Genomic DNA, 11,976 nt, shown 5'->3' with positions numbered 1-11,976 from the left:
TAGAAACGGTAGCATCTAGGCAGCCAAACCAGTTATGCTGCCGGAGAATGTAGCATCAGGATGTATTACAGGTCCATAGCAGGCCATGAAATCAATGTGGTAAGAGCAAATAACCTATTGCAAGTTTGCAGCAGAGAGCACTCGGGGCACTGTAGTAACAAAGTTAATGAGAGATGCAAGCAAGCATTGTCGTTGCATGAGTTATCACATTCTAATTGTGTGGATATGTAAGCTACAGAGGGATGGTTGTGCAGATGTGACCAGCAATGCAGCAAGGATTCAAAAAGTTATTACTGCCAGAAAATACTCCAAATAGAAAGTGGAGACAATGACAATAAACTGAAGTGTTTTGGTGGACAAAACTGAAGGCTTTCTTCAAGTGAGACTATAACTTAGCTAAATGTTTGGTGGACGGAGAAGGTGTGAAGTAACCTTTGTTAGAGGCAGATTGAGTCAGTTCCGCTTCACTCATCTTGCCGGTTTCCAAACTTATCTCTGAATTAGATCACATAAGTTCATCAGTTGTTGTGTTCTGGAGTTACAGACTCATAAGTGAGTAGTTTTGCGTACCAACAAGATCCACAAGCCATTCCTTGGCCTTAATTAATGACTGCCATTCAGGAAGAGAAAAACAACAAACTAATTACCAAGGAGTTCACATGTACACAACTTTCGGGACATAATTACTAAACAACCATATAACATAATTTGTATGACGGTATCGTACGAGAGACGTGATTCAGGACCATGGTTCAGCCGAATCTATGGTCTATGCCGTATGATTTAACATCCTACTACATGTGGATCTGTGACATGCATGCCAACTGCATTTTTTTAATCATCCATGCATGAATTCTCATGAATAGTGTCTAGAAATCAATGGTGTCGAGCGTAGGTTCGGCTGAACCATGGTTCCATAAAACTTTTTGGGTATCGTACCACGAGTTAACCCCGGGAGTGATGGTCTGAAGTCAAAGAAGGCAGCCTGCACAAAGAAAGGAACATGCAGCAACGTATCCCATTAGTCTGTCAGAGTACCATCAAGAGCCAGCAACAAAAGAGAATTGAAGAGCATGTCAGTTTCGTGACAAGATAGCCTGTGCTGTGTGTACCATCTTCTTCTTCTTCTCAAGATAAAGCCTGCCAAGCACAGACGCCGGGATCCGGCCGCCTCGTTTCTTCACGTGGCGCCTCGGACGGAAACTAGCGAAGATTAATTGCAGCATATATATGAGAGGTGATCAAACAGAGCCACATGATTGCATCAAATCGGTAATGGATTACCAAGCGTAGCCGAAGCCAATGGGAAGCACGTTCTGGGGTTCCATTGAGCCGCGGGCGGGTCGCATATGGTCTTTCAACTCTGGAGTCTTACAAACCAAGTCGACGATAGTCAGTTTAGCCTCGTGCCTCACGCGCTCTATGTCCAGGACAGCCCTAGGCAACGCAACGCAACGAGATCAAGATCCCATTTGAATTTTGACGGACCAATGCTCATTTTATCTGTCGAATCGATTGCAGGCTTGCAGCGATAGCAGTGTTGGGTTTTACCTGTATCTCTTGGAGCAGAGGAGGGAGGAGAAGATGGCGCGGAGCCTGGTGAGGGCGTGGCTCTTGGTGGGGTGGCGGATGATGCACTGGTCGAGGGCGGTGGTGACGGAGCGGGCCTCCGGGGCTCCGGCGAGCACGTCGTCGATGGCCTTGTGCACGCGGAGGTAGTGGAAGAGGGCGCGGCCGTGGACGCCGAGCGGGCGGTCGGAGGGCAGGAAGCGCGAGAGGTAGTCGATGGCCTTGTCCCAGGAGCCCGCGTCCACCAGCTCGGCCATGTGCTTCAGGCACAGGAACACGTCCGTCTGGGTCACCAACCTGCGCGCACGCGTGCGTTTGCCCGAATCAAGAGATGCATTCGCAAAGGCAGGTTTGAAGTGGGGGGAGGGGGAGACACGACTGCGTGCTTACACATCCACGGTGCGGTTCAAGTTGTGGTGCCCGAGGAAGGAGATGAGCCGCCGCTGCCGGAAGCGCGTCACGCAGGGGAACTCCGGCGAGCGCTTGCGCTTGCCTGCGACGGAGAAGCCGAACTCGCTGCGGGTGGGGGGCCGCATCGCTCTCGCGCCGTTGCTAGCTGGCTGATGCGCCAAGGGGATGAGACTGGACTGCGCCGGGGGATCGGTGATTATATCCGTGGGACCCAGAACTATCGCGCGCGCCTGCGTCGCGTCGCGCTGTGGCGCGCTGCGTCGGGTCGGGGTGCGGTGCGGTGCGGTGGAGTCATCCGATGAATGCTTAAAAGAAAAGTTGGACCGTTGTCTTTTTTTCAGCCCGGTTTAACGTGACGAATTTAGGAAGCACTTAAAACTGAGCAAACCAGCGCATTGCTCGGGCTATAATGCACGCATACAGATGAAACAAATAGATGAAATATTTGTCATCAAAATAGATAAAAAGGTATATCTAGAACTAAAATACGTCTAGATACATCCCTTTTATTCATTTGATGACAAATATTTTCGGACAGAGGAAATATCATTTTCAATCTTGAAGTTTATTTCTCCTTCATATGTTGGGAGGCTTCGAACATCAAACGGGTACCAACAGGCTCCCTAAAATTAGACCGTGTATACAGTCCGGCTCATCCAAATTCATCCCACATATGAATGAAAAAAAGAATATATTAATAACGCGAAGATATCAATTATACATCCAGCCTCGCATCAACAAGAAGTCACAAAGACATTCAGAATGCACACAGCCTGAAAAGAAAAAAAGAAATGAAAAAAGACGTCGCCTCAGTGATCAACTCCTCTCAGCATCAGTACACGAACCACCACCAAAGACAACACCCAGAAAACATAAAAGGTCTTTAAAAGCGACGCCTTTAAGAAGGAAACAGTACACAAGCGCCGTTGTCGCCCGATCCAAGATTATAGGTTTTAACCCCGAAGAAAGACCGGGATATCAAAACAATACTTTCAACAAGGCAATTGCCCAGACCTTAGGTTTTCACCCTAAAAATCACGACTCGACACCCGAGAAGCACCATCAAAAATGAAATCCTCCAGTGTTGTCGCCCCCACTAGACACTACTATTACTGAAAGTTATCAAACACATGGCTCAATCCATCGCCTTCAAGGCCCCCTCCACCTTACTGATCCTTCTATCTAAGCCATCAAGATTTTCTCCGCCGTTGTCTGTGCCATGGAAACCGAGATGCCGACATGTCCCATGGTGTAAACAAATAGCAGAGCTTCGCGCCACGCCCTCCTGCAGCCACATAGGCTTATATGGACGCAAGTGACCGGATACTATCTGACCGAGATATCCTTGGGCAAGATCTCTGGCAATAGTTCCGGAACACGTCAATGGCCAGATAGAGGAGGACCGATCAAGTAGAACGTTGTCGTCATGCGATAAGAGCACAAGGCCGCCACCACACCGCTGCCTCCACCAACACTACTAGGAAAAGGGGCTATAAATGGAAATGACACTAATGGCGCACCAGACATGTGGTGCGCCATTACTATATACTAATGGCGCACCATCTGTTGGTGCGCCATTAGTGTGGAAGACACTAATGGCGCACCAGGCACACGGTGCGCCACTAGTAACAAAATGTTTTTTTTCATTTTTTCAAACATACTAATGGCACATCCGGGCAGAGTGCGCCATTAGTAGTTAGAACTACTAATGGCACAGCAGCCATAGAGTGCGTTACTACTGTATTTTTTTACTTTTTTGCAAAACTACTAATGGCGCACTGTTGCATAGTACGCCATTACTAGTTTAAACTAGTAATGGCGCACTGTGCCACGGTGCGCCATTAGTATAAAACTTATTTTTTTTTACTTTTTTGCAAAACTACTAATGACACATGTCTGTTGGTGCGCCATTAGTATGTTGGGTTACTAATGGCGCATGTCTCTGTGGTGCGCCATTAGTAATCTGGAACCAGCTAAATATTTTTGGACAGCCACACCTACACACTCACTTTCCCCACTTCATTCCCCCCACCTCCTTCTCTAAGCTTGTCGGCTGCCTCCTCCTCCTCACCTCATTTGCACCATAGATTCATCAAAATTAAGTGTTGAAATTACCTTTTTTTGATAGGTAAGTAAGGGGAAAGCTATCTTCATGTTGTAGATCTACTTTTTTTCTCCCTAGCTCGCTCCAACAACGTGCACATGCACTTTTTGTGGCCTAGCTAGATCTATGTATGTTTGTGGTGTTGCATATATGTTTGTGTTTGCAGGTACCGGTATTTGAAATGCGATAGTTGCCAATATTTTGCCGGAATGTTGATTCATTTCCGTTTCGGCGAGAATTTTGGCACTATACTTTCTTTTTGGTCCTATTTTTAGGGAAAGTCATGCCAAATTTTTTCTTGGTTCTAAAATATCGTTTTGCTCTACCCCGCAGGAGACCATGGTCCGCACGATGACCGAAGGCATCGTGAATAGGTTTTTGAGCTCCGCGAAGGCCGAAATGCTTCAAAAGAACGAGACGGAGATAAGATGTTCGTGTCGAAGATGCAAGCTGAAGAGCCTTATTGCGGACCCGGATTCCGGGCAGGTGCGGGACCACCTGCTCTTGCGTGGTTTTATGGATGGCTATCGGTGGCAAGGTGATGAAGATGACTACAAAGTCGTCCATGGGGGCCGGGCAAGAAATTAGGAAGGGCAGCAAGACAACCACCGCGGCTCGGGCGGGCGAGAAGATGAAGAATCTCCAGGACATGATCACGACGGTGATGCTGTACACAGTCATCATGTAGAAGATGCCGGACATGATGATGAGGAAGATGTCAGAGCAGACGAAGGGCATGATCATGAAGATCTAGATGCCGGAGGAGCAGACGACGATGGACCATCGATGGGCTGGGTGCAGGACCCTCATATTCAAGAGCTGCTTCTCAAGCAAACGGATAACGCAAGAGCTGCCGCCCGAGAGAAAGCCAAGCTGGATCAACTGGAGATAGACGCGGTTACTCCATTGTATGAAGGATGCAGACCCGAGGATACCCGCCTGAAAGTAACGCTCATGGCTTTGGAGATGAAGGTAAAACACAAAATGACCGACGCATGCTTCGACGAGAACATGTCATTCTGGCACGAACATCTTCCCAAGAGGAACAAGTGCCCGACCAGTTTCGAGGAGGCGAAGAAAGTCGTGTGTCCTCTGGATTTACCGCACATGAAATACCATGTGTGCATGAACAATCGCATCATTTATCGGGGCGAGCATGTGGAGTCTACCATATGTCCGGTGTGCAGCGTCACTCGATACAAGAAGAGGAAGAAAGCTCGTCGAAAAGTGGTGTGGTACTTTCCGATCACTCCTCGTCTACAGCGGTATTTCGCGGACCCTAAGGTAGCAAAGCTCCTGCGTTGGCACGCGGATATGGAGGAGAAGAAGCGAGAAGATGATGCAAATGATCCAGAGATAAATAAAAAAGACAAGATGCTGAGTCACCCTAAGGATGGGAGCCAGTGGCAAGCGTTGAACTTCGAACACCCAGAATTTGGGAAGGATCCAAGGAACATCGTGCTGGGCGCGAGCACCGATGGAGTCAATCCGTTTGGCAGCTAGAGAAGCGCACATAGCACCTGGCCTGTGTTTGTGTGGATGTACAACCTTCCCCCCTGATTGTGCATGAAGAGGAAGTACATTCACATGAGTATGCTAATTGACACTACAAGAAATATGTCAACTTATGACCTTCTGTCAGTGACCCTCGAAGAATTGGTCATAAATTTATGACCATTTTAGACCAATTGGTCAAAAGCTGTTCAGGGGGCTCCAAACCCTAAACCATTGCGACCATTTTGGTTAGAAAGGTCGTAATTTCCTTACACGAAATGGTCACAAAGCAAATAGTGCTAGTCCGCTGCCTTATTTCTAGTTGTTAATGACCAATATAGATGGTCATAGCCTTGTAGATTGTGGTGGGTTGTGATGACTAGGCGCCATCTCATCAGTTTTGCCTATGTGTCATGTCCATGTGGCAGTTTTTGCCCTCGGTTGTGAAGCAACCTATATTTCTATCATTCCCAAAATTCCCAAAAAAATCTCATAAATTCTTTGGGGCATATCTTCATCAAATATTTTAAAATCCTTCCTTGCCTAGTTCAAAACTAATTCAACAATATTCATTTTCCTATTATGTTCACAACAACACTTTATGAAGGAAGTGCTATTTATATATTCTTGATTGCCCTCAGAATTTTTGGGCACTCTTTCCTATCCAAATTATTACTGCATGACAAAATTCAGCTCCATTTGCCTAGCAAATCTTCCTCGGCAAATTTTCAAAGTTTTTGTCCACCTAGAAGCATTGTGAAGGAAGTACCTTTTTTATATCTCTAAGTGACATGAAATTTATACAGTTCCTTCATATGCCCAAATTATCAACCTCCTCCAAATTGCAGCTCATCAAATCATCTATGTGAGCCCAGGTTCAATTTATATTTTATGGCCAAATTGGCACGTTGCAAAGCAAGTGTTATATAGACCCCTCCTATTACCCTCAAACTTTTCGGGCACTCTTCCATACCCAAATCATTGCCACATGATAATATTCAGCTCAATTTTCCTAGTAAATCTTTCTCGAGAAATTTTCAAAGTTTCTACCTCGAGAGAAGCTTTGTGAAGTAAGTACTAGCTAGGCTTACCCAAATGATCTGAAAATTTACCAGCGTATGACCATACCTAAGTAACTTACCTACACCAATTTTGAGATCATTTCATTCATCCAATCTCTCTCACTAGTTTTCCCAAGTTTCTGTCCATAGAAGAGCATTGTGAAGGAAGTACTTCTTTGGCATGTCCAAATGGTATCAATTTTCTACAATGCTTTCCTATGCTCAAATAACCATCCTCCACAAAATTTCAGCTCACTCCATTCATTATTTTGAGCCCAGCTTCAACATTCATATTTTTGTCCAGCGTGGTACTTTGCAAAGCAAGTACCACCTAGGATCCTCCTTTTGAGCTAAAAATTTGTGAAGACATTCTCCTTAGTAGATGATCATCCTCAGCCAAAACTCACGCCCATTGGCCATGTGCATTTCCTGTACCGCTAATCAAACACTTGGCTGCTATGTTTGAGCATCGATCGGTCTCCTTGTGAGAATCTTATGTTGTAATTTTCTTCCTAGCACCAACCTGGGGAGTGCCTAACCCACTAGACATGCCTAGGCCGCCCAGAACACATGGCAACATTACGGTCACGCGGTGATCACGCGACGGGCATGCGAGTTTACGCGCTCTAGAGTTGGGGCCCTCGGCCACCGCCCAAACCTCGACGTATCGCCACCAAACCATGTATTTATGATTAAATAGGTCCTTATGTAACTAGAAATGATTTTTGGAAAAAATAAATAGCAAACTATGAGGCAGCTGCAGTTCAAATTTGACCCGCTTCCAACTGAATCGGCGGAAATTTGTCTTTTTCACGAGAGGTGGATCAAATTTTTTTACACCCAACCATTTTGTCAATTGTGCATTAAATATGGACTAGTATTTTATAAAAATGATTTGGTCCAATTTTGCAACAATTATTTGGTAGTTCCTTCACAAAAAAACCTCCTTTCGGGCACTCGAAAAATGGAAAATGGTTTTTTCGTCCAACGAAAATGAAAACTTCCTTAGGCAACATTGTTTGCCATTCCAATATGCACCCTTGTGCACAATATGAGATCATTTGAACAAACTATGCCATGGATGTGGCCATAAGATTGATCATTTGGCTTGAAAGCCAGTGATCTCCACACGTGATAGCTCGTTTCTAAGAACACTTTTTTAAAATAATTGCCGTATTACAAGTTTATTATTTTTCCTAGGAACTTGGCCACATATAATGACATAATGCGAAGGTTTCCCAATTTTTTGATTTTTTTTGAATTTTTTATGCCCGTTTCTAAATGCGGTCAAAACGACGGGAATGACCGTTCCTAGCTAGTGGTTGAATCTTGAATTTTTTTGGTGTTTCTCTGATTAAATAGGTCCTTATGTACCTAGAAATGATTTTTAGAAAAAATAAAGAGCAAACTACGAGGTAGCTACAGTTCAAATTTGACCCGCTTCCAGCTGAATCGGCGGGAATTTGTCTTTTTCACCAGAGGTGGATCAAAACTTTTGGCACCCAAACATTTGGTCAATTGTGCATTAAATATGTCCTAATATTTTAGAAAAATGATTTGGTCCAATTTTGCAACAATTATTTGGGAGGTCCTTCACAAAAAAACCTCCTTTCGGGCACTCGAAAAATGGAAAATGGTTTTTTCGTCCAACGAAAATGAAAACTTCCTTAGGCAACATTGTTTGACATTCCAATATGCACCCTTGTGCATAATATGAGATCATTTGAACAAACTATGCCATGAATGTGGCCATAAGATTGATCATGTGGCTTGAAAGCCATGAATCTTCACACTTGATAGCTCATTTCTGAGAACACTTTTTTAAAATAATTACCGTATTACAAGTTTATTATTTTTCCTGGAAACTTGGTCACATATAATGACACAATGCGAAGGTTTTCTAATTTTTTGATTTTTTTTGAATTTTTTATGCCCGTTTCAAAATGCGGTCAAAACGGCGGGGTTGACCGTTCCTAGCTAGTGGTTGAACCTTGGAAATTTTTTGATGTTTCTCTGATTAAATAGATACTTATGTACCTAGAAATGATTTTGGAAAAAATAAATAGCAAACTATGAGGCAGCTGCAGTTCAAATTTGACCCGCTTCCAACTGAATCGGCGGGAATTTGTCTTTTTCACGAGAGGTGGATCAAAACTTTTGGCACCCAAACATTTTGTCAATCATGCATTAAATATGGTCTAGTATTTTATAAAAATGATTTGGTACAATTTTGCAACAAATATATGGTAGGTCCTTCACAAAAAACCTCATTTCGGGCACTCGAAAAATGGAAAATGAATTTTCCGTGCAAAGAAAATGAAAACTCCCTTTGGCAACATTGTTTGGAATTCCAAGATGCACCCTTGTGCACAATATGAGATCATTTGAACAAACTATGCCATGAATGTGACCATGAGATTGAGCGTTTGGGTTGAAATCCATGAATCTTCACACATGATAGCTCATTTCTGAGAACACTTTTTTAAAATAATTACCGTATTACAAGTTTATTATTTTTCCTGGAAACTTGGTCACATATAATGACACAATGCGAAGATTTTCCAATTTTTTTGATTTTTTTTGAATTTTTTATGCCCGTTTCAAAATGCGGTCAAAACGGCGGGCTTGACCGTTCCTAGCTAGTGGTTGAATCTTGGAAAACTTTTGATGTTTCTTTGATTAAATAGATACTTATGTACCTAGAAATGATTTTTGGAAAAAAATAAATAGCAAACTATGGGGCAACTGTAGTTCAAATTTGACCCGCTTCCAGCTGAATCAGCGGAAATTTGTCTTTTTCACGAGAGGTGGATTAAAAGTTTTGACACCCAACCATTTGGTTATTTGTACATTAAATATGGTCTAGTATTTTAGAAAAATGATTTGATACAATTTTGCAACAAATATTTGGTATGTTCTTCACAAAAAAACTCATTTTGAGCACTCGAGAAATGGAAAATGAATATTTCATGCAACGAAAATGAAAAATTTCTTAGGCAACATTGTTCTTCATTCAAGATACAAACTTGTGCATAATGTGAGACCATTTTTTGATTTTTTAATGTGTAAAAGTAGAAGAAAAACAAAAGGAAAAACACAATTATATGTGCTCTATTCTCATTGGTGGGTTTAGTTGTCACACGGATCGATGACATGGCGCCCATCCATCCGTCCAACTCTCCACCTCTCCATCCAGCCATCCATCCACAGCCCAAACCCTAACCCGCACCCACACTCCTCCTCCCTCAGCTCCTCACTGCCGCCACCTCCTCCCAGATCCCCCTGTCCCCGACCCAGACCTCCCTCTCCCTGCCATCCCAACCCCGCCGCCGGCCTCCCCCACCCCCGCCGCCGCCGACCTCCTCATCACCCCCAGCACCGGCCATCCTTCCTTCCACCACCCCTCCTGTCCGAGTCGCCCCCTCGCGAACAAATCTCGCGAGCCAATTCCCCTCCCCTCCCCAAACCCCCATGCGCGTGATCCAGGCGGAGATGGATGCCGCCGCCGTCGCCCCCCATCCCCACCGCCGATGGCCACCACCTCCTCTCCTCGAGGCCCAGTTCGAGCAGGCGAGGCGGATTGGCAGCCTTGGTCACACCGATCTGGCGGACACAGCCTCGATCCGGAGGGAGGGATTTGGCAGCCATGGTGATGGGGGTCGCCTCCCTCCCCTTCCCCTCGTTGGAGCTCACCGGTGGGGCCCTGGGCTGGCGTGGCTCCCGCGAACAGAAGCCCGTCGCAGCATCGCACAACAGCAATCCCATCGCCCCAGACCGACGCACGGCGACCTCAGCAACTCCGGCCAGGATGGTCACGGTCAGGGTGAGCCCCTCTTACTCGTACGCACCATTATCATGGGGATTAGTTCTTGTCGTGTGATCTGAACTGACCATTTGGCGCTCGCACTCGTGCAGTTCCACCAGTACGAGGTTGTCGGGAGGGGCCTACCGACGCCGACCGAGGAGCATCCCAGGATCTACCGCATGAAGCTCTGGGCCACCAGCGAGATCCACGCCAAGTCCAAGTTCTGGTGAGGACATGATTCAAATTCGGAAGCCTCTCGAGAATGCGTGAAGAAGAGCTACGGCTAGATCCTCGCCTTCAACGAGGTGAGCTCTTCTTCCACGCTCATTTGAGTTTACTCCGTGGTTGAATCGTAGCATTGAACAGTCCCTCGTTACTGCAGTCGATATTAACAAATGCAGTGCTCGTGTCGTGGATAGCATAACCCACCTGTGTCACACCAGATTGATTTCAATGGTTTAACATAACAAGTACAACAAGTAGATAGTTTTGTTTTCACTGTGCTAGTCCTAAACCTGACTGCAAAGCACTGTACGTAGGCACTGAAAGGCAGCTGGAAGTCTTTTATGGGAGTATATACTTATTTTATCTATTATGGGAGTATATACTTAATAGATGGAATAAAGAGAAGAGAGTGTACTTAAACAACACTTATTTTATGGGAGTATATAGCTGTATCATACAATAGCATCAGCTCATGCATTTTCAATTCCTCGTCTAGGCGATACCGAATTGTTCTGTTCATATTTGGGGTGATTCTCGTACAGAGTTGTATTTCTCTAGGATTTATGTCTACAGAAGCTACATGTAGAATTCTGGTCTCTTACATTTTTCATAGAAAGTAAAAGGGAAAAGGTTAATTTTATGTATTAACATGGCCATACTAGAAGGTTAATTTTTTTGAAACAGATATCAAGGGTAATTTGAGTTATTTGTCATCTCCAAAAGCTAAACTGTTGTAGTTCTGCTGACCAACCTGCGTGTTTCACTTCAGGTGTGAGGAGGAGCCTGTGGCTGAGACTGCATCAGCATAGATGCTACAACCCATCACAGCGAGTTCCTCGGCCTCTGTTACGGACGATGCAGCAGTAACTCAAGACACCATTCATGACTCGTGCCACTTCTACATTTTCTTTCTCTGTTCTAGTTACTTACGTGATTTATTCCTGGTACTTGTTGCTGCTGTATTCTGATTACTTGTTGTGACCGGTATTGAGAGATTTTGGTGGTTTCTTTGAGTACATTTAACTTGTAGTTCTCCAGTATTCCTGGTTATGGTTGGTGTTTGCACCCACTCGCCTGAAATTAAATACTGCACGGGGCATGCATCTGGTTCTCTTGTTTCGAGGCTAAAGCCATTTTGTACTTACTTTTGAATGTACACATATAAGTGTCGTCCGGCAGTTGCTTCTTCTGCATATGCTTGCAACCACAGGCGCAAAAAGGACCATATACATACCTGTCTCTCTAAAAAGAGTAACAAGCGTACTAATGCTTTAAAGGCCAAACAGAAATCAGTTAGCATGTATGTA

The 11,976-nt window shown here is 44.7% G+C and overlaps 1 protein-coding gene across 1 annotated transcript; it reads right to left on the bottom strand.

Moving 5' to 3' along the window:
* Positions 1-604: 604 nt before the first annotated feature.
* On the bottom strand, positions 605-2,122 carry LOC147986579 (uncharacterized). Its single transcript, XM_087540095.1, has 5 exons — positions 1,960-2,122; positions 1,552-1,866; positions 1,285-1,437; positions 1,113-1,203; positions 605-985 (listed from the first exon to the last, which is right to left on the bottom strand). Exons 1-5 carry the CDS (start codon positions 2,103-2,105, stop codon positions 857-859), a joined length of 834 nt encoding a protein of 277 aa, XP_087396221.1. The 5' UTR covers positions 2,106-2,122; the 3' UTR covers positions 605-856.
* Positions 2,123-11,976: the final 9,854 nt, after the last annotated feature.

The sequence above is a fragment of the Triticum urartu genome, chromosome 2A (assembly GCF_056163025.1).
Source record: "Triticum urartu cultivar PI428250 chromosome 2A, HENAU_Tu73, whole genome shotgun sequence".
Taxonomy (NCBI): domain Eukaryota; kingdom Viridiplantae; phylum Streptophyta; class Magnoliopsida; order Poales; family Poaceae; genus Triticum; species Triticum urartu.
Note: the sequence above shows the minus strand (reverse complement) of the source record. Positions and strands in the feature narration are given on the sequence as shown.

Excerpts from the sequence above, each read along its gene's own strand:
- LOC147986579 (XM_087540095.1), bottom strand. The coding sequence starts at position 2,105 with ATGCGGCCCCCCACCCGCAGCGAGTTCGGCTTCTCCGTCGCAGGCAAG. Across the intron at positions 1,438-1,551 it reads CTCTGCTCCAAGAGATACAG|GGCTGTCCTGGACATAGAGC; the intron begins GTAAAACCCAAC and ends TGCGTTGCCTAG. Across the intron at positions 1,204-1,284 it reads ATTGGCTTCGGCTACGCTTG|TTTCCGTCCGAGGCGCCACG; the intron begins GTAATCCATTAC and ends AATCTTCGCTAG.